Source organism: Falco naumanni, chromosome 9, assembly GCF_017639655.2.
Source record: "Falco naumanni isolate bFalNau1 chromosome 9, bFalNau1.pat, whole genome shotgun sequence".
Classification (NCBI taxonomy): domain Eukaryota; kingdom Metazoa; phylum Chordata; class Aves; order Falconiformes; family Falconidae; genus Falco; species Falco naumanni.
The window spans coordinates 30,315,549-30,337,875 of record NC_054062.1 but is presented as its reverse complement, the minus strand read 5'-3'; the positions used below and the strand labels follow the sequence as shown (position 1 = coordinate 30,337,875).

At 47.1% G+C, this 22,327-nt stretch overlaps 1 protein-coding gene across 2 annotated transcripts in view; it reads right to left on the bottom strand.

Moving 5' to 3' along the window:
* Positions 1 to 16,450, bottom strand: part of ALOX5 (arachidonate 5-lipoxygenase) — a 35,229-nt gene extending 18,779 nt beyond the window's left edge. The window contains exons 1-4 of one of the 2 annotated variants that reach the window (XM_040606065.1): positions 16,139 to 16,450; positions 7,637 to 7,835; positions 5,758 to 5,839; positions 4,084 to 4,206 (exon numbers count right to left, since the gene is read on the bottom strand). In XM_040606065.1, coding sequence (XP_040461999.1) covers positions 4,084 to 4,206; positions 5,758 to 5,839; positions 7,637 to 7,835; positions 16,139 to 16,435 — 701 coding nt within the window. In that variant the 5' untranslated portion in view covers positions 16,436 to 16,450. Of the gene's footprint in view, positions 1 to 4,083; positions 4,207 to 5,757; positions 5,840 to 7,636; positions 7,836 to 15,765; positions 15,984 to 16,138 lie in introns of those variants that run through there. The other variant, XM_040606066.1, reaches the window with a different exon arrangement.
* Between the last annotated feature and the right edge of the window lie 5,877 nt (positions 16,451 to 22,327).

The following is a 22,327-nucleotide window of genomic DNA, read 5'->3' as shown; positions in this document are numbered from 1 at the left end:
TAACGGAGTAAAGAGGGGTCACACTGTTCCAGAAAATCCTCTCAAACAGAATTTGAGGGAGGAAGAATCCAAAGAGGGTGGATTTATAATCAGTAAATTTGACCGAGGCAACTTAAAAAGAACTGGATTAGAAGTGGCTGAAGAGGACCAAAAGCCTGGAAAAGAAGCAAGTGGTAATCTGGAGGAGGGCTCTAGACCAGCATCACCATAACCCAGGCAAAGGAGCAGCTCCTGCACTAAGCCCAGGCAGAGCACATGTACAATGGACTGTTTCTGTCCAAACAGAAAACTGTTTTCCCCAATAAGTCAAGTACTTCTCAGATGTCTCTGGCACATACTAGAAACCAGAGCAAGGAAAAAATGGCAGAGTTGCTTGTAGAACTAAATCTACCCAAATGTGACACTGGTCCAAAATAGCTATGCAAGCCTGCGTGTCTGGCACAGAATCCAGGGTGAGGGTTTTCATTTGCTAAATAGCGTAGGTCACATCAGCATGGGAAACCTTCAGGATTACCCACACCTAAACATAATTAATCCCATAAACGTACAGAATTATCCACTGCCAACAGTATCTAAAGACCCAACCTTGCAACAAGAGAAGGGATCTCTAAGGCACATCTCTAAGTTGTTTTGCATGTCCCAAGGGAAATGGCTGTCCCCTCCCCTCTTCCACCATTCCCTAAGTCTCATATAACTCTCACAGCTTTCACGTTTTTCCTTCAACGTGCTTCCTGCCCACTGCTGCACCGTGCAACTCTGCACCTGCCCTCAGATTTCCAAACCTCCCTGTTTTCCTTCCTTCCCCATGACTTTCCCCACCTACTGCCACTCCATTCACACAAATGGTTGTCCCAAGCTCACAAAGCACAACAGGGTAGCTAGAAAAGGGCTATCAAACACATTCGCCAATGCTTTTCACAGTTCACCCAGCCAAAAGCATAGGTGAGGTCTAGATTTTCAGCCAAATGTGCCAGGCAAGAAGTATTGTTACTCTTTAGAAAAACCTCTTTTGGTCATTCCAGTTCTCCCGAATGGCTGACTATCTGCAATAAAGTTTCAGGTTCCTACTTCATGGGGAGGTGCCCCTTACAGCCAATTACAAAAATAGATGTCCCTGCAATCTGTTGAATTGTTTGCAAGTTTCACTTGGCTGTGACTAAGGATCTTTGACAATATGCCACAGACTGGTAGGATGGGATTGCTAGAAGGGGAACGTAGCCTGCAAACTGGTTATGTCTACTAACAGCAAACGGGTCACCTCTGGCTTTCAGATGCTCTTGCTCCTGCATCACCCAGATCCCCTAAAGCAGCTGGGGAAGAGCTGTTTTACACAAGCTAACACCATGTTAGCTAGAAGCAACAGCTCTTGGAAAACACAGGATGTGTGAAAGTTTGGAATACCACACCATTGCTAGATTAACAACAGAAGATCCCAATGACCTTGCAGGGGTTTTGTATATTTTCATGCCTCTCCTCTTCCCTTAAAGGAGCTGTTCCTTGCCTTTTCTGAGCTAGACTGTTTCCTGAGGCTGGGCCAAAAGAAGAGCTGCAGTGTTTGCTTTCTTCCCTTGCCTGGAACAACTTGGTTTTGCCGCAGGCTTATTCACAACAGCACAACACAACAACTATGATGGATTTTTCCGTTTTTCAGAATGGCCTCACCCCTGGCTCTGTTCCACAGTGAACATGGACTGCTGTCCCACCTGACTGAATCTCAGAGTACTTCACAGACATGCATGGAGTCTCCTCCCAGCACTTTCTGGGAGGTAAAGGAAGTGAAATTATAAAATTCAATAATTTGATAAATTCACGTTGATAATTTAACGTTATCAGTTTGTACACAGAGGGAAAATAAACTAAGAATTAGAGACTGGCTGTGGTAATCTGGCCTGCATTGTATTAAAGTCCTGACTACAGATCAAGAATGTTCTCTTCTGGCCTTACAAAACCAAAATGACTAGCCTTTTAAACAACGCTATGTAAAGTTCCACAGTTTTCTTGGGTTGTCTTGCATTCCCCGCCTGCCCCCCCCCCCCCCCCAAGAACTATTTTTGATGGTCATGTTCAAGTTCATCATCTTCTAACTAAAAGGCCCCTGCAGGGCTGCGTTCCAATACTTGTCTGTGGAAGAGGAACATCAAAGTCTGCAGTTTTCTAAGGATCTACGGTCAAGGCTCCAGAATCTTTAAAGCTTCTTAAACTTTAAGGATCTACTGAATACTCAAGGATTTCTTGAGGAATAAGGTCTTTCGTAAGAAGGGACCTCAACTTCTGGCTCATATTAAAGATGAGAGATTGGTTCTTTGGGAGTCTGAAAGCAGATCACAAAGTTGAGGCAATACCTGTGCCTTTGGGTAAGCTTGGGGAGCAGGAGGCAACTGTCAGTTCTTTGTACTATTAATCTAACCCAGGGGTCCTCAAACTACGGCCCACGGGCCGCATACAGCCCCCCAGGGTCCTCAATATGGCCCCCGGTATTTACAGAACCTCCCCACCCCCACCCCCTGCCGGGGGCTTGGGGGGAAACCAAGCAGCCTCAGATGACTGCCTGCCACTTCATCCGCATGCCGGCCCTCTGTTTAAAAAGTTTGAGGACCCCTGAACTAACCCTTTGTGTGACTCCACAGCCACTTCTCCAGTGTAACAACTAGTATTGCATTAAAAAGGTACAAAAGCAAGCACTCCATGGCCTGTTCCATCATTCTCCTAACATCCTTGTCTGCATGAGACAAAGCCAGAGTCTTCAAAGCTATGCAGCCACCTTTATTCCAAATATCTCTGAAAGATCTAGCTCCACCTGGCCATATGTGCCACAGAAACACACCCATCACCTTGTTCACACCTGCTGGAGGTTTATTCTGCTAAAAAAACCCAAAAGGATAAAAAGATTTGTTGATCTTACAAAGTATCATTCCATTGTGAAAAATAGATCCTGGAGTGGGGGAGAGAGGAGGGAGGGAGAAATCTACAGCAGAGCTAATATGGCCAGCAAAAACAGGTGCTGTTTGAAGCTTCCAGTTTTCCAAATTAGAAAACAACCAGATGGATTCTCTCAGAACAAGCCATGGGATTCGACTCCGTGGTGGTAGGGAAATTCAGCTGCATAAATGTAACACCAAGAATGGTCCGACATGTAAGGTTTCAGTCACGGTCAGCTCCCCAGATGGACTCAGATAAGCAAGTATTCACATTTATTAGAAGGTACAAGTTTCTCAGGATGGCTGTTAAACTGCCTAGTTCTTATCAACTTATGCTTGATGACATAATCTCTGTCTGATCACCCAACGGGGGGGGGGGGGGGGGGGGGGGGGAACACCTTCCCAAAATATGAAGAGACCAGCATATTAATGGAATGACAGATGTAGAAATTGTGGGTGATTTTGGACTGGTCTTGTCTCATCTCAGACCATCCCACCATCTGCTAGTATGGACTTACAGGACAGAGAGGTCCTATTTGCCTCATTAACCCCGTACTATTTCAAAGAGCTCTGCAGGATTGATTATTCAGGCTTATCCAATGGCCAGGATTCCATTTTTTTAAATGACATCACACATGCAAATGGATGGACAGTGACTTTGTTTCCCCAGGAAGATTACATTCAGATGTGGTTAACTGATGAGCTGCTCAGAACAGCCTTTCTTCAATAGGGTCTCCAGGGTGCGTTGGTAGCATCTTCCTTTGGTGTGTGACTGAAAGGCTTCATTATTGCAGACAGCCAGGGGAGAGAAGTGTCTCCAGGGGGCAACTCAGAATTAACTCAAAAGTCTAAGGTATGAGGTGCCAATAGCTCTTCCTACGTGTTTCACCAGTGCCTCCTCCACCCATCTACAGCCAAAACAGTGTCTAATGAGAATGTGGAGGCTCAGTCAGTTCCCAGGGTGAAAAGCTTAAAATATTGAATTTATTTATTTATTTTAAATTTCAAAGAAATCCCTTAGATTCTTTCCTACTTTGATTAGCTCCAGATCCAGCTGGGAGAAAAGAATCCCATTTTGGATTTCAATGAAATCTCAAAGGTGATAAGAGTCTTACCCTTGCCCAAAAGAGATTTACAAACCTCCTAAAGTTCCACAAACACTTACGCTTTAGAATAGTTCAGAATGAAGTCAATTCCCTTCTCATTGTCAAACTGGATGTCACGAGGCAGATCACTGTGGGAATGGGCATCAATGCTCAGGGGAAAGCCTGGGTGCCACTCCTTCCAACTGAGAAAACAAGAGAGGTTGGATTAACCATATAACCTTATCAGCACAGGAGCTGTATCATTCCTCCACCTACACTGCTTCTCTGACTCACCTCTATAAAGTAAGTTTGTGGCAGACTCATCTGGGCCAAAAATAGTGACTTATACCACATCAATACCTGCCAGTACCCTACAGAATCCTGAGGTTCTGAAGTACAATGAAGGGTGCCCACTTGGCCACCTACTTTCACAAAACTTGAAGTAACTTAGTATCTGTGGTATTTCCATACTCTTGTCAAGTTTGGTTGAAATTGGCAGTAGCTTCAAATGTATTGGGAGGGGAGGGGATGGACAGACAGAAGGTGCCCAATGCACATCATTCTTGGGGCTACGTTTTTTGCAGAACTGAGATACAGCAGCTAAAAGTACTCAGACATGTATTTAAGTTCCTCCAAAAGGCAACTCCCTGAGAGATGCAGATAGTCTTGATTCAGCTCTTCAGAAGAGCTTTACCCCCTAACAGTCATGGCACACATTCTCTGCCATGTATGTTCTGACACCATGTCCCATCTTTACTTCAAAACAAAAGGTGATGCGTAAAGAGTACTATTTCAATGCTATTTCCAAATTGCCTGCCACACAGAGATTGCATTGTGTGTTATCAGTTATGCATCTGAATTGTAAATAGCTGTTTCCCTGGAATTACAAATGGTTTTGCCTTCCTTTTTGCATAAGTAAATAAAATTTTGTGCCACACCTCTTTTTAAACTATATCTTCCTCTGCTCTATTTCCCATAATTTGTAAGCAAGATCCTTTCTTAGTGAAATGATATCAACAACTCACACACCAAGCCTCAAGCCATCAATTCTGAATGTACCCTCTGTCCTTCCGATCCTTACTCTCATGATAACGAGATACAAGTGAAAGAAATTTATGTTATTTTAACAGAGTGTGTCTCTAGCAAAAGGAAATGTCTAATGCCTTCTGGAACTACCCAGTGATAAAAGACAGCATTTTCCCATTGTGACCTTGATTAGGAAAAAATGCCTATGACAGTATAAAAGTGGGTATCACAACTGTGTTCTGATAACACATTCCAGTCCACTCAGATAGGGCCAGATCTTCCACTGCACACTGGTTCAGGAAAAAACTAGCTTGCTGCAGCAGCCAAAATGCTCTGGTAAGAGCTGAGATGTTCAAATCATGTTCCAAAACTGGAATAGTGCTCATAAAAGGCAAATTAAATCTGCCTTCAAATCTTCCTTGAAAGCACAACTGCATGCCAGAGGGCCCACACAGAGACGGTACCACTGAATTCCCACTTAAACCTTCCAGATGGGCTTATCTAGGATTCAACTATCTCATAATGCCACTTGCACCAGGATGATCGTAATTTCACTTACAGTGAATTCCATCTAAGTAAGGAACATATATGGCCAACAGGGTAACTTAAGCTTTCTCTTATTCAGAAGTCCAGAAATCAGAGCAATATGATAATCTGAACATACTCTGTCAACCTCTGACCCGATGAGAGCAGGCTCTGGACCTTCTAGGGAACTATGGGAAACTCACCGGTACATTTTTTGACGGGTCTCGAGCTCTTTGCGTCTGTGCTGCTTGAGAATATGAGTCTTGTCATCCCGTGAGAGCTTTGCTGGGAAACAGGGAAAAGAGACAGGGTTATGAGGTTCCTCTACCTACCACTGCCCAGGTCTTCAGAAAGAAAGCAAAGTTTCCAAATCTTTAAACTTCTGATCTATACCTTCACAAAGTTTTGCTGGGAAAGGCTTAGACAGTCCAATTTAGTACCTTGAATAGAAGCACAGGTCCCTAGAGAATCTGGAAGGAAAGAAACTCCTACCTTGTTGCCTCCAAGGGTTAATTAGCTCAGGCTAGGAGCTCTCTCAACTGTATACAAAACCCGGGTTCCTAGTGTAGACACTTGCTGTACATATCCAGTGTTAAATGGTCTAAATAGGGTCATGGTAATTAATTTTACATTTCAGTATCTAAGGGAATTTTCATCAATAAGAGAAATCACAACATTGTTCCAGCTAATCTCTCTGCTAAAAAGACATCTACAGGAAGCACTTCCTATCCTCTCTCCTTGAGCTGTGCTTCTCCCCTGGCAGCTTGGGGCAATAATCATATCTTCTTAACATAAGAACAGAAAGAAAAAAAAACAGAGAGGCTTCATTTCCAGGCAGCTTGCTCTTCTGACCACACATGTGTTCACTATACCATTAAATAACACAGAGACTTCCTTAGTGATCAGAGAAGGGGCAAGGTCCGTGACTCACTTTACATACGCAAATGGGAAGGCAGATAAAGCCAGCGGGAGCTTCATGGAAATAGCTGTTTGGAGTTGGAAATGTCAGAGGTAGTAGAATGATAACATGATGGCTATACGAGTTTCCATCTGATTGTGTTCAAGTTACCGATAAGGCTTCACTTGCTTTTGCTTTACCTCACCATACTCCGAAAGCCACGCAAAGCTGCTTTCCATGAAGTGTTACAGTTGTTATAAATCAAGTTATGAACAATGGTCCATCTGGAGACCAAATATAAACTGACACATAGTTCTGATTATATGACAAAAGGCTTCAGATGCAGAATTCCTCAGCCAGGAGTATCCAAAAACTTAGTGGGAAGATAAACGCTTATTTCCTACCACCTCATACCTTGTTTCAGCTGTGTCAGGCACTGGTGCTGCAGACCACCACAGCAGCCAGCCTACCCTAGGAAGCACAGAGGGGAACCAGCACACATCACCGACACACATCTGCCTCAACCCTGACCGCAGGAAGCAGGTAGTCAGAGACAGCTAAAACACAAGTCCAACAGGCCACTCTCAGAAGAGCACAGAAGTGCTGCAGCACTCTTCTCAGTTGGCCACCACAGCTTGGTGGTGACCATACCCATCTCACCCTGCTTTCTGGACTTGCCAGGACACAGAGAGGAGGGGTGAAAAGATGAAGTCAGTCCTTGCACCCGCTGAGCAGCCTGCCTTGGGATTTTATTTCACTCTCAAGAAAACAAAACAATTTACAGGCAATTGATCATGGGCCACATAGGGGCTCAGTATGAAACAAAGATGGGACAGTAATTCAAATTAGATCAAAAGGGTTTCCAGCAATGGAGATGCGGAGCAGACAAAAATCTGGCATTAGGGTCAGCCTTCAAATTCAAGACTGGTGTAACAAGCCAGTGTAAGGACTTTTCCTTGCATGTGCTTCCCAAAATATCCAAATGAACGGCCAGCACCCAGCCCGACAAACTGCTCAGAAACAGTCCCAGTCATCAGGGAAAGCCCATTCCCCAGGATGCAGAAGGGGGCTGGCAGTGGGTCTCCATGGGAGAAAGAAGATTGGGAGGTACATGGGGAAAGGGGAAGGAGAAGCGAAAGAATTCTGGATGTTCTGCAGGAAATCAGGTTTCTTATGGCTCTCACCTCTTCCATCTCGAAGGACAATCTCTTTCTCATCTGTAATCCAACGGTAACATGGGAACTCCAAATAGTCACCCATTGGCGTTTTTACCGTGATATACTTAAGGTACCAGTCATCCTGGTACCAATATTTTCGTTTCTCAATTTTTATTAGCTGAATTTCTCCAAGGTCTTCTTCCACAGTCACATCATAGGAGTCAACCTACAGAGCAGAATACAGTCAATGACCCACCGCATGTGCGGGAAGCACAACCAGCACTACACAAGCGTACCTGATATGGCATGGGTACAACAGAACTTGCCAGCTTCTTGTGGGTGAGAAAAGGAAGACCTATTATTGGACTGCAACGCAACAAAAAAGATGAATAAAAGAACAAACAAGAACATGTAAAACGCTCCAGAAACAGAGAAACATTTTAGTATGCAACCTAAAATTCTGTTACTCCTTGAAACGTTTGCAAGTCCAAGAAAAACATGCAGACCATGAAACCATTTATAGTTCTCCCAGCAACAGCTGAAAGAGGTTTTGCTAGGGCACATCTGTCCATGCAGCTGGAATGGAAAGATGATCGTGTGATTAACACATTGGACTCAGAATCTAAACACCTGTGTGTATTAGCCAGATGTGCTTCAGAATAAGGATAGCATTCAGATCACCTACATCCCCTTTGTCTTGTACTTCTTGTGGCTGGCCTTCTTCAGTTCTCCATTTTTAAAATTAGGACAATTGTGCATTTTACGTTTGTACAGCTCAGATTTGGACAGGGATATACTTTATGTTTGTAAAGCTCAGATGTACAAAGCAATTTAAGTAGCTAACTGAAAGCAAGGTTCACAAGAATCCCATCTGGCTCTGGAGGCCCTTCGTTCTTTCACAGGAAACAAGCCAGCACATGGAGACATGGTTTAGTTCCTTCCTCAGTTTGGAGTTAACTCAAAGGCCTGACTCCTGCTACGTGGAGGGACCTCAGCGCAGACCTGCACAGTAGCTGCTCTGTTTAGTCCTTTCCCATGCTAAGGGTCTGGTCGCAGGGTCTTTGCACTGAGCTGGTTACTGAAGGCTAGGGACTATGCACATCTGCTCCTGCAGGAGTGCCCTCACTGGTGGCCTAAAGGGACAGGGCCCCTGAGACCCTGAGGTAGTGGCCATGACACGATCTGCGTGAGGAGCAGACCATTCCTGGAGCTGCCCCTACACCAGGCTGCAGCTCTGAACCTGGCCAGGCTGAGGCAGTGACTGGGCACCATGCTCTCCCTTGCTTGATGACCGCTCCGGCAGGGCTACAAGAGAAGTAGCAATGAACATTTTCTTCTTCTGTTTAAAACACAATGGCTTCGACTACCAAGCTCAGCATTTCTTCCATGTGGTAAGCCTGTTCTCAGCCCACATATACAATATGGCATCTCAGGGCTTCACCATCAGATGGCTTGAAATGGACGTGGAGCCACCTGGCCCACCAGGATGAGCGCACCTGTGAGCACACGTACAGACCTTAGCTGCTACATGCTCCAGCTACTGAAGGCCACAAAGAACTAGTCACCTAGACACAACAAGATGACTTTGGTCACTGGTTCACTCCGTAAATTGCCTCTCCCACAACACCGCTCTCAGCGCCGCAGCTACACAGCCAGGCCTGGGAGGAGGACGGCCGTGGACATGGTGCTCCCCTCAGCCCCTCTCGCCCATGCCAAGCACCCCCCATGCAGCACAACGGCTGTCATGGAAGCTGACTTAAGTGCCTTGCCAAGTTGCCTAGCAGGTGTAGGACAGTGGGCACTCGTCCCTGTACGTGGGTACTTCGGTCCCCTCATGGGGGTAACTCCTCGGGGGTACATTCGGTTCCTTACCACCTGCGGGGGCAGCGCCCAGCAAACGACAGTTCTGGTGGCCCTTGCACTATTGGGCAATACCAGCATAGCAAGAAATAAGTAATCATTTCAAACATGACTGTAAGACACCTTGTGGTGCTAAGTGAGTCAGCAGAACAGGAACTGACTCTCACTTTCCAAGAGCAGAAGCAGCCCAGGGCAAACAGGAGCAGCCGAGTGCTCATCGCAACAAAGCCGAACGGGCTATGGCAACCACGGGAGCAGCAGCCAAAGCCTACTCTGCTCAGATGATCCTGCTAAGCTTCTTGTGGTTACAAGTAGGGACTTAACTCTTTTGTGGTTTTTCTCAACACAGCCAAAAGTTTTAGAAACCAACTAGGTGCTGATATCAAAAGGAAGAGGTACTGCACTGACACGCTGCAGCGCCTGTAAAAGACTCACCAGCCTATGTGAGCTTTGTCATTTGGCTCCTGACCTAGACACCACACTCTGCTTGTTCTTTTCAGGAGCACTTTCTTAGCCTACCCCAGACATTTGACCTATGCCCATTGTTACTGTCTTAGTGGCTAGAGAAAGGCTAATTCACATAAAGACCAAAACTGAAAAGTGAAGAAAGATTAAATTCCAGGCAGGAGAAAGGAAAAAAACAACCCACTACTTAAGTGTCTTCAGATGGCACTTAATATCTCAACTGTTACAAAAGAAAGATTCATGGCAACTTGCACCCCCATTACCGGAAGAACACACCTAAGAAGGATCCCTTGGCATCCCTTCTCTCCCATTTTACCCCAAGTTTCCCACATTATTGATGCAAAATATGCTTTTCTACGAGCTATCCATGAATCACCAGCTGCAATGATTGTTTTGGGATGAAGACACCTGTCTGTCCACCAACATTTGGGATGACTGACCTCAGTTCTCTTATAACCCATTACGTAAAAATACCAGCTTTTGTAAACTTCGTCACATCTAATTGACTCATAGGAGCCAGAGAAAAATAAAAAGCCCTATAGGCTTTGAAGTCCATCCTACAGACAATGAAACATTGTCCTTGCCTGTCTTCCCCCAAAGATGTTATTCAATCAACTCTGAAACCATCAGGCCATGACTGCTATACTGCAACTCATATGAGGCTAACAAGGATACTGGAATTTCTTCTAATATGTAGTCTAATTTAATTTTAGGCTCAAATACCTAAAATGGGCATGGACGGTGCTTATTTTGATTTGCTGAGACTTAACAGACTAGTCTTAGTCTGAGCTGTATTCTCCTCATGCCTATTAAAGCAAAAGCCATTGAACTGTTTTTAAAAAGGAAGCCCGTCATGTCTTAAATAAAAATTTGCAATGTTTATGTCAATAGCACACCCATACACACCAGGTGGTAATAAACTGCTTCACAAATAGCATGGTAGTCCTCGACAAGCTTGGGATGACAGCATCTGTCTGCTAGGATGTGAGCTGGGAGATGAAAATCACAGAGCTGAGATTTCTACCAACATGTTAGAATGATGCTTGTCACTTTTCCTTGCATCTCCATAGCAGGAAAGAAATAGTTCTTTCTGTAGATCCAAGAAATATACTAATTTTAAACATTTTTTGAAAGTTTTATGTTGCTGATTCTTCAACATCACCACCACCTCCTCCCCAACTATCCCAGAACAGCTAAAAGGATAATGTGTAAAGGTAAATTAATTCCCTTGGTGATTCATGATTTTGAACAAGCTGTGGGGATTGAAAAACATTCAATGGCTTTTCTCAGAAATCACAATTATAGCGCCTTGAGCCACAGCTACGACAGTCAGTGGCTGCAGAACATACCCCTGTGCTCCTTGCTCAGAGAATGGAGATTCTTCCTTCCCACAATGCTGGTTTCAAACACCACCCTCATCTTTGCCTATCACCCCACATCCAATATTCTCAGCTTCATTCTTGTCAATTGGCATAAATAATTCTGGATGATGGCTACAAAATGCAGATAACATTCTTATGTTTTTTCCCATTCTTAAATCTTTCCAGAAATAGACAGCACTTGAACAATTTCTATTTCATATCCATTTCCTTTCAATTCCTGGTTTTCTCAATAAAAACAGTGTCAATAAACTCTTTACCAGACTTAGGTTTCGCACTGAGTCAGTACTTCTGCAATTTTGTACATCTCTTTCCAGGACCAGATGGCACTTTGCGGAAGAGTCCCTCGTCGCAGGCTGTCATACCACGTATCTCAAACTCAGCCACTTCCTGCTTGTGCATCTTTTAATGCAGTTATGACACAAAATGTATTATTTCAATTTTACCATGATCTTGATGCATTTGGCAGTCAGGAGCTGGAAGTAGCCACCATGCAGAGACACAGTCCAAACGAATCCACAAACATATCTGAATTATTACCCATTTGTGTTCATCACTACAAAGGAAATTTAAACATGTAATGACTAATGCAATAACCTACAGAGACAAATGATAAACTGCATCTGGATCATATTTGCTTTGTATTCAGCTACTTGGGATTTTTATGCTCTATCTTCTCACCCACTTCCAGGTCATGTACAGAGGAAGAATAAGGTGACCCAAGACACTGCCTGGATAGGGGAAATGCACTGCATTATTTTTAGCTCAAGTCCTCATGCAAAACCCATTGCTGTCAAGTGATTAGTATGGCACAGAAAGTCTGAAATTAGTCTTACCACGTCCTTTTTGCCTAAGATACCTTACTATCCTTTTTAAAATTCATATCCTTTAAAGATTCAGCTAACAATTTCATTTTTAGTAAATCCTCATTTACACATATGTATTTCTATAGTTCTCATAATGTCACACCTATGCACATACACATCTGTATACATAAAAGATTTAAATCAAAGAGCAATATGAATCAGATCCAAACAGCTGATAGAAATGTCACATTGACAGCCAGTCTTTGGAAGAAACTCATTCCTCTGGTAACAACCTCTTTGCTAATATTACAAAAGCCCTAAAATAGTTGCACGTCACTGTTGATACAACGCAAAAAGGACATTCAATTAGCCTAAATGTTTCTGAAGATTTTAAATCTTTTTATGACCATCACAGTGCCAATTTTAATGGCACTTCTGAAGTGAAGGTTTCCTCCTGATGTCTCACCCAGCTTTCACTGCCTCCAAGCCAGCGACACAATGGGCTCACCCGAGATGAAAATTCCGCTAATGCAGTAAAGGTGTGACAGGTTACAAAGATGGTACAGGGTCCAGGTCAGAACTGACAGTTGGTTGCTCAAGGTTTCTAAGGCGTTTGTGGTACAAGGTCTCCTGGTAAACACATGGCATCCCTGCTGACTGCACACTGAGCCAGAGATGCTAGGACTTTTTACACAGTCTGAGTTCAGAGTGAAACAACAGAATTAACGAAGACTATTGGACTGTCCAAACTCCTGTAGCATCCTGTTCAAGCAATTTAATCTCACACAAACCCTAAAATCTTTCTTTCTGAGGAGAGACTCCTACCAACTAGCCTAATGTTGCAAAAAGGACAACACAGACAACCCCTCTTTCTATAAGCACAAAGCTCTAAGTGGAAAGAACTGTATTTCCCTTCTGGAAATACTTGTGAGTACATTTCTTTCAACAAAAGCAAGAAGCAGGTGACAGGGTAACAGGAAGAAAACAGAGAACTGAGTGACACCCTAATCCTTGCTTTGAAAATACTTGGCACCAAGAGGAACTTACTCAAAAGACAATGAGTGAAGAAAAGCAGCTATGCCTTTCTACATAGCCTGTGTCCAATGCTTTGAGTAAGTCAGACAAAACCTACAACTAAGCTACCATTGTGCAAATCCCTTCAGTTTTTTCCAAGTCCCTTTCCCTCAATCCACATTTGGCATGCAAATCTCCTCCTCAGAACTGGCCCACGCCTTCTTCATCATATCTAGTAATATGCACAATTTGCATTAATTCAAATGAAGACATTACCAGGATACTGAACCTGGCCCAATATTTAGAAAAGAAATTGGATAACAGACAAAGCTTTACAAGGTAATACTGTAAAATTCTGGTCATCCACTAAAACAGTGCCTTTTTTTGCAAATGTGTTCACAATTGAATTGTTTTGCAGAAAAAGAAAATTATAGTGATGCTATTGAAAGAAACACTAAAGGCAGAGCTGTGAAACCAGTTGCTACATTTTACAAATCAACCAACCTGAAAGTCTTTTGGCTTGCTTCAGTTTTATTTTTTTTGGTTCTGATTTGGTATTTTTCTTTTCTTTCCTTTTTTCTTTGTACAACACATTAGTAAGACCCTCAGTGTTTTGGGCACAATGTTACCTGAACAGGTGCCTGGAGAAACATGCTGCCCTCCAGAAGAAAACAACCTCAACAACAGAACTTAGCACATTGTACTGCAGGTGTGTCATGAGCCATACACTTTATGGAACAATGTTATTCTCTAAATACATGCCGAAAAAACTGACTGCATATTTGTAATATCAATCACATAGCAATAACAGAAATCATGAATTTGGATAGGAGAATTCTGGATTTAGTCAAGAACTTTGGCACTTGGAAACAAGTTTGACAAAAAGCAGAGACAGTCCCTGCCTCAGAAGGCTTATTTAGCTAACAACACGTTTTATATAAAATGCTAGGACCCAGGTGAATATTTTCAAATGTGCCTAAAAGCTACCTTCCCGAGGAGATATAGGTACTCCTTTTAGGTGCACACATCCTCTGCTGTAGTGTTACTAACATCCACAAACCTCTGTTCATTGCTATCTCACCCAGAGGGGTCCAGCATTCACAGGCACCTCTGCTCCAGCTGAACCTGGTCCCACAGCAGATCAAGGGTTGCTGCTGAGCTTATACTTAATGCTCACACCATGGCATTTTCTCCCTCTGACAGAATCCAACCCAATCCAATGAGATGTTCAGAATACTACCAGGCTCTCCATCACAGTAATCTCTAGAAGACATTCACACACTCTTTTTGTAGCCCAGGGATAAGAGCAAACTGTCTGGTCGCTGGAGACCCTAGTGCTTATCTCCTCAGCTGGCAGGGCTCAGCTGTCCTGGGAAAGCACCCTAACCCTGAGTCTGCTGGACAGTCTGAGGTCTTCTTCATCCTCTCTCGTTAATGCTGTTAAGCTTTGCTTAAGATGTGTAACTGTTCCCTGGGGAGAGAGAGAATGACTAGATGTCCATTTGGGAGATTCAGCTAGCAAGGTTCTAAGCTAATGAATGTTAATTGTCGAAGCAAGTAATCCCAACAGCAGCAGCTGTTAAGTCCCCACACCTGAATCTGCTAGAGCATCTCCTCAGAACATCGACTATAAATATCTGTGGACCATGTCTACACATGCCATCAGCACTTACTCAAAATACCGACTTCTGTTAACCATATCTGCGATGTCTAATGCAGAAGAAACCAGATACCTAAGCTATGAATTAAAAAAACACACCTAAGGGCAAAGCAGCACCATGACAGTGAAGTCTCACCTGTATATGCAGCAGTAGGTCTCATTTCCAAAGTGACTTACAAACACGCGGTTAAAACTTTCAAGGTTGCTTAGATCTCATCAGACCTTTTGGAAACAGTGAGTTAGGTTCCCAGATAAAATACACATTTTGGGAGGGGGGAAAAGAATTACCCGAGTCTATTATTTCCACAGTAGACAACAAGCAAATACATAAATACAACAAATAAACCACTGCTCAGAGTATAAGCGATTACAGATGGATAGCCTTGGTACTGTGAGCAGATCACGGAGAGGACAGGGCACAACACGCAGCAGAAATCAAGGTTAGAACGAACAGCACAGCTGACAGCCCGGTCCCGGCTTCATCCCCACACCTGCACGTCCGTGCCGTTTTCCAGTTCTCATTGAAGCTGCCCTACACGTTTCCCTTGGCAGACACAGTGATTCCCACTGGAAGTTCTCACCTCTGTGTTTAATTCCTTGGAGATACCAGGGCTCTGACTACTACACCGACCCCAAACATCACAGGAGGCAGACAAATATTTTTAGTATTTGTGAGTAAAGGACGAAGGAAGCTGGAAGCCCACTGTAAGCCGAAGGGCCCCATCCTCCCCCACGGCCGCGGGGCCGCTGCCAGGGCTAACCCCCCGGGCCGGGGCGCCCGTGACGGCCGGCCGGGGTGGCAGCGGCCCCTCGGTCCCGTCCCGCGCGGCAGGCGGGGCGGCAGCGGCAGCCCAAGCGGGGCGCGGGGAGGGGGCGTCCTGCGGCTCCGGCCCCGGGCACCGCCGAGGGAGACGCGCGGCGGCTCGGAGGCGGCGAACGGGGCCCCGGGGCCGCCGCCAGGGCTGCACTCACCGCGCCGCGCTCGAAGTCGTTGTAGAAGGGTTTGTCCAGGAGGTGCCTCTCGCTGCAGCCCGCCGTGCCCTCCAGGCTCAGGTACACGTAGTCGTCCGTGCCCGCGAACCACTGGCTGCCCGTGGCCACCGTGACCGTGTAGGACGGCATGGCCCCACCGCCGCGACTCGGCTCAGCGCGGCCCCACCGACCCGACCGGCCGCTGCTGCGCCGCGATCCCGCCCGGCCCCGACCCTCCCGGCACCGCCTCCTCCGCCACCGAGGCTCGGCCACCGCCCGCCCCTTCCCCAGCGCCCGGCACGGCCCGCACAGCGCCCCCCGCACCCTGCGCCGCGCCCCCGCCCGCAGCCTGCCCGCAGCCCTCGCCTCGCACCTGCCCTCCCTTAGCACCAGCTCCGCGCCAGCACGCTTCACGCAAGCTGCCGCACAGCACTTGGCTCTGGGTGTCTTTCCACGGTTGCACACTCCGACACAGCTCCCGGAGCTCTCGGCACACGGCGCGCTGCTCTGCGGGGCAGTCCTGCTTCTGCCAGGCAGCGGGCACGGCTCGCGGCACCTCACCGCATGTATCCTTGCAGGATCTCACCCACACAGCCTCAAAACGCTCTGCGTTCTGCAACCTCACCTCATCACCCCAGTTTGCCCCGGGAAGAGATACACTCTCTTCCATGCCCACACCTTATGCATGTACTACACTGATTCAACGCACTACCGCAATCTACCCCCATATGTACACTGCACGTATCCCATTCTCTTCATCATCCAACGTTACTCACTCTGCACCAACACCATAGTGCACCCTCATTATACACACCGGATCTGCAAACCTATATACCGCTCACCCTTTTCTCAGGTCTAGACCCCCAAATGCACAAAAGCTGGAACGCTTTATTCCCTGCATTCCCCTAAGTTTCTCAAACACTCTGTTGTCTGCACAACCGTGTGCAACACTAACTGCCAGCATATGTACGTACACAACCAACTCCCCATTTCCACAAAGCACTCTAAAAACCCCACAACTTCACAGTCCCCACCCTGAGTGCACCAAACACCTGCTATCGTTAAGATGCTATCATTAAGACAACAGAAGAGCACTCTGTGCTTCTTCCAGAGTCCAGCCTACCCCAGAAAAAATAACTCCATAGCAGTGACACTGCACACTTGGGCACCAAAGCCACTAACGCTCTTCTCTTGCATTTTCATCAGGCAATCAAATACCACATGCTGCCACTCTTGATACCTCACTGATAATCTTCCTTCATGCTGCTGCCAACAGCAGCTGCATGATACTGTGCTGAAAAAAGCCAGGCTGGGGCTTTTGCAGATCCCGGTGTCCTTCCACCGTTGCTCTGTGGTCAGACAGAGCTCCTCATTTCCTTGCTGTTGGGCAGTTCTCCTAGCTGGTCTCTGGGCTCTTGGGAATTCCTAGTGTTACAGATATGCAGAGCAGGCTAAATTAAATCCATCTCAAAAGTGCTTTACTCGTGGTACACTTGCACTGCAGGTGCGGTGCTGTGCTGGCGCAGTTAGTGTACAACAGTAACTAATCTAATCATACTTCGGTAGAACTTTCAGTCTGAGGCACTCTCCTGCACACAGGTGGGGCTGGGTGGGCATTATCAGCCACCAACCTTCAAACGCAGATGAAGAGAGCAATTAAAGTCAACAGCTGGAGGTTATTGCTGGCTCTGTCCTCTTCTATTCTGGCAAGCCCAGCTGCAAAGTGTCTTGTGCCTCAGTCCAGCATGGCTGCTGCATCTTGGGCTGTTGTGTGACACTGCAAGACATGCTTACAGATTCTCTGCTTCAGGTTCTAAAATTGCAACTACCCAAAGTGTGTTGTGGCCTGTCTTATGCACTGTGGCCACAGAGCAACAGGGACAACCTGTAATAACCTGAAAATTTCCTGTTATTCTTCCATAGAAGTGTGATGACACTGGCCTACGCTCACCCAGGCAAGTCAGAGGTCGTCTCCTGCATCTTTTCTGTACTAGTAGAAACTCAACCATTTGCTACATTGTGACTTATATTTCAAGGCTCTCCCACATTCAGGGTATGCATTTACATACAAGCATAAAAAATATTCACTGTGCCTGTCTTGGCTCTACTGAATTTCTTGCTTGGCGTGAATGTCTAGTCTGCTGCTACTTTTAAAATAACACCCAGAAGTGCGAGATGGCCAGCTGTCGCATGGCGCACCTGAGGTACCTGCAAAATCAGCCCAGAGATCTGAATTCTCCTCCTGAGTTTTAACCAGCAAGGGATCCTTCCTGCTGCACTGCAATCCCTCCTTCCATGGACAAAGTTACTCCACAGAAGTGCACCATAAACTCTTAAGTTCTTCCCTGGTTTCTTCTTTCCTTTACGTAAGATTTCAAAGAAATCATACATTAGTTTCATTTTTGTATGAGTGCTCTCAGTCTTAAAGTTTCTAAACTTAGGTTCACAGCCTTCTTGAAAGATGTATCTGAAACCTTTGTAATATGTCAAGTGCTTTAAAACCAGCTTTTGTCAGACACAAGGCCACCCCCTGGGCACCCTCATTTTCCCTGTAAACATTCAGCAAAGTTGTGTTCAAACCTTCATTGGTGGGTTTCCATGTTCCCTTGTGTCTCAGCTCTGATACACCATTTGAACCCTGTCCGGTCCCCCTGGGTCACCAGTTCTGCTTTCAGACTGTTTGGGTCTCCTCTGTGCAGAGGTGTGACTGGGAAGTCTCCCTACAACATTACAACTCCTCTCATCAACTCCTTAAGGAAAATACTAGATAAGCTCAGTCCTGTACATGGTATTTATAGGAATACGTTTGTTACCTCTCGGCAGCCCCTTCACAGCAATGTCTATTTGTAGTCTGTTCCTTTAGCACCTCTCATTTTTATTGTCATTTCCACCTTCAAAGGTTTATTCATAATGTTTACTGTTGGTAGAATGCTTCATCAAACTCCTGCCAAACAAAATGGTGGGGCACGCAAAAAACAAACCCAACCCTTCTGTCAAGAGACTACAATATTTCACCCCCGGAGAGCCACGCTGTGTGAGACCCCAGCAGATTCTCCTGCGTCGTACCTGGTGGCTGCTGGATGTCTAACAAGGAAACCACTCCTGGAAACTGCAGCTGGATCTCATGGCTGGATCCCAGGTGGGTGTCCTAAAGGTTAGGCTGCGGGCTGAGGCACAGACTTGTATTGCAGGGTTTCCCCTGCTCCCCCAACACCCCCTTGGACTCTTGGGGTGAGCGGCGAGGGGAAGGTCCCGCTGCACCCTGCACGTGGCACATCTCCCGCGGATGGAGCGGGAGGCTGGGACGTGCCCAGGCCCAGGCAGACCCCGATCCCGGGTCTCCAGCTTCCCTTCTGGCACCACCGACCTCCCCGCCGCCGCTGCCCCTCCTGGCCGCTGCATTTCAAGGCGGACCGCCCAGCCCCTCGGCGAGGCGGCACGGGGGCGCGGGGACCCGCAGCCTGCGAGGGGCTCTGGGGCCAGCGGCTGCTGGGGGGGGTGGTGCGAGCCGTGCCCCCGCCACGGGCACCCAGGGCGCCGCTGCCGTGCCCAGCCCTGAGGGCTCTGGGCCAGCAAAGGGGTGCCCTGCCCTGCCCTGCCCTGCCCTGCCCTGCCCCGCCCCGCCCCCGCCCTGCCCTGCCCCGCCCTGCCCTGCCCCGCCCTGCCCCGCCCCGCCCTGCCCCGCCCTGCCCCGCCCCGCCCCGCCGGCTGCCGCCGGACCGCGGGTGGAGCCGCGTCCCCGCCACGCTGGGCAACGGCGCCCCCTGCTGGGCCCTGCCGGGAGCGGCACGGGGGGCCGGGGCTGCGCAGCCCTGCGGGCAGCACGGGATGCTGTTGTAAGCAGAGTGCAACGTTACCTCCTTTGCCACCGCGAAAAATAGGATAAAAACAGAACATTTTTTTTTCTATTTTAAGATGGGGCCCCTGTTAGGCGGAGTGCAATGTTACCTCCCCTGCCAGCCTGAAAAACGCAAAAGGTGTCAGAGTCATCGACCTCTAACCACCACCAGTAACTGCCTTCGCACCATGCAGTGCTTGTGCACACAGCAGTGAGGCCCAGCGCTGGTTTCTGGCACCTGCTTGCACCCCCGGCTGGTCCCACCCCACCCCTGCCCCAGCGCAGGTGAGTGAGCCCCGGCTTATCCCCCCCAGCCACTTTCCCGGGGAGGCAGTAACTGCCCCTACATCACCCCCTGCACTTGAGCCTGAGCCCCCGTACTTCTCACCCACCTTGCTCCTCGCTGGAAGGTGCTTTCACACAGCAGAGGTGGGATCCAGGCACCCACAGGCGGGGAGCTGGGAAACCAGGCTGATGAAAGCTGCCAGTGAGCTGGCTGTGTGTTAGTGGGGGGCTGAGGCAGCCCCCGGCCAGGGCACATCCACCCAGCCATGGATTTTGCTGCTTGTTATTCGCAGCTCCCATTCGCCTAAGCATCGCTCAGATCCACCACATGGAAATTCACGGTGGAAGTCCGCTGCTGTCCTTCATCTCTGTGCAGTGCCGGTGACAAGGCTGTTCTGTGTAGATGTCACATATCTTACAGCCCTCCTGAGGCTACAGGCAATTTGGGTGGGCAGATGGCTCTCTTGAAATATGCTAATAAAGACTGGGAGTGGGGAGGAACAATACAACATGGTAATTAATAAATGACGGAGGAGAGCAGTAGAGCCTACAGAAATTTCCAAGTTAAATAATCTAAGGGGCATGGGCTGAACAGCTGAAAACATGGGTGCTAATTTTGTATTGCTCCACCAGAATGGGAACAAAAATCTGCTTGTTCGTCACCTGCCTCTGTCCTAGCTCAGAGGGTCCAGAAATTAACTCTAGGATTGCAGAGCTCAGCACAGAGCATGTGCCAGAGATGCAGAGCTCTGCCACCCAGGCAGTGGCAATTGTGACACCAGCTGAATCTCTCCCCCACCGCCCCCCCCCCCCCGGGGGTGCTGTATCAACACTTATTACAATATCTTTATACCTTTACTGCAGGGGATCATCCAGATCGCAAGGGGCGGTGAGTCTGTCTCTCCCTGTGAAGCACCCACCCTCTTTTTGAGGTGGGCTTCCTTGGATTCTCCATCCCATTTAGCGTGATGTTAGGATACCTTCCTCAGCCCTGAGGACCTGGGTTCTGGGACTGCCTGACCTCAGCACTTCCCTGTAAATCTGCAGATCCTCTCACTGCCTCTATGGATGCAGCTGTGCTACTGGCACTTTGCAAGAAGAGGAGACAGCCTGCTTTCAGGCTTCCCCTCCCCAAATCAGTGTTGGGAGGCTGCGCAGGTAACACTGCTAAAGGGGACGGGAGAGCAGAGGCATGAGACAGGAAAGCCACGGGCGAGGCAAGCACAGGGAGTACAGCTGCATTAGTAGCTACTCTCTTGGTATCATTTGGTGCTGCACATGTTTGAGAACTGCAAAACTGGAATAGCAGTGGGAGACTGAAGACTGTCCTAAGTCTAAGTCCTAAGCCCCAGCACAGCAAAGGTAGGGTCCTGATAGAGGCTTGTGGAATATCAACCCCAGTCTGAGCTGACACCCAAATTCATCCTTTAACTTCTACCGCCGTTTAGTTTGGTCTAGGGCTGCAAGAAAACTGCTCAATGATTTAATTGGTTTGATTTAATTTCTGACTCATTTCTCTGGTGTACACCAACTGCTTAGGTGTGACCACGAATGTAGCGTGGTCCTGAAAGCACAGTTTTGGGATAAAACAAACCATCATCTTGCTGGCAGGCAAAGCAACTGGTTTAGCTAATCGCATGATCAGAATCAGTTCTCTTTTAGCACAGCACTTTCAAAAGCAGGAAGTTAAACAGGAGAGCCAGACAAGTGGCAAGCCAGACTCCAGAGAGACCTCAGCTTACCTGCAGGAAAGGAACAATGGTACACTGTGAGTTAATTTGGGATGCTCAGGGGTAAAGCAGATAGGAAGTACTACATACACCTTCCAAGACAGCTGCACTTTCTTAGCTGGGATCAAGTCACCAGCCTGAGATATTTCCTATTCTCTCCCAACCACAAGGATAACTGTTTCCCTTGACAAAGCCACCTGCTGTCCCAGCACTGGACCCTACAACTCTTAACGTGATGAATTCTCCCAGGACTGCTTGGCCTGCCTTGTGGGCAGGTGCCCTCTGAGACAGAGACTATTGGAGCAAAGCAGCGCAGCAACGGGCTCCCAGCAAAAATGACAGGGAGGTTCATTTTTGTCAAGTCTTAAAATGTTAGGAATTGTCAGCCTGATTTCTTGAAGCTTTGGGATGTAACAAGCACACCCTGAGCGGTGATCTCCTCCCTCTGCTCTGTGCAGTCTTCTGGTGTTTTACTCAATTATTTCAAACCCTCCTCTAATGTTAAAGTCTTTGAGACAACTTCATTCGTCTCAATACTTTCAAGCAAGGTCACTTCTCTGTTCTCAGCTTTCAGTTCCTCTGCCACCAATCTTGCCTTTTCTCTAGAACACACTTTAGGAGTATTCTTAAAGTTTGCCATCACTTGACTCTGTCTGAGCAATATTACATTTCCAATTACTCTACCCTGTGTAATGCACTGAACTTGCTG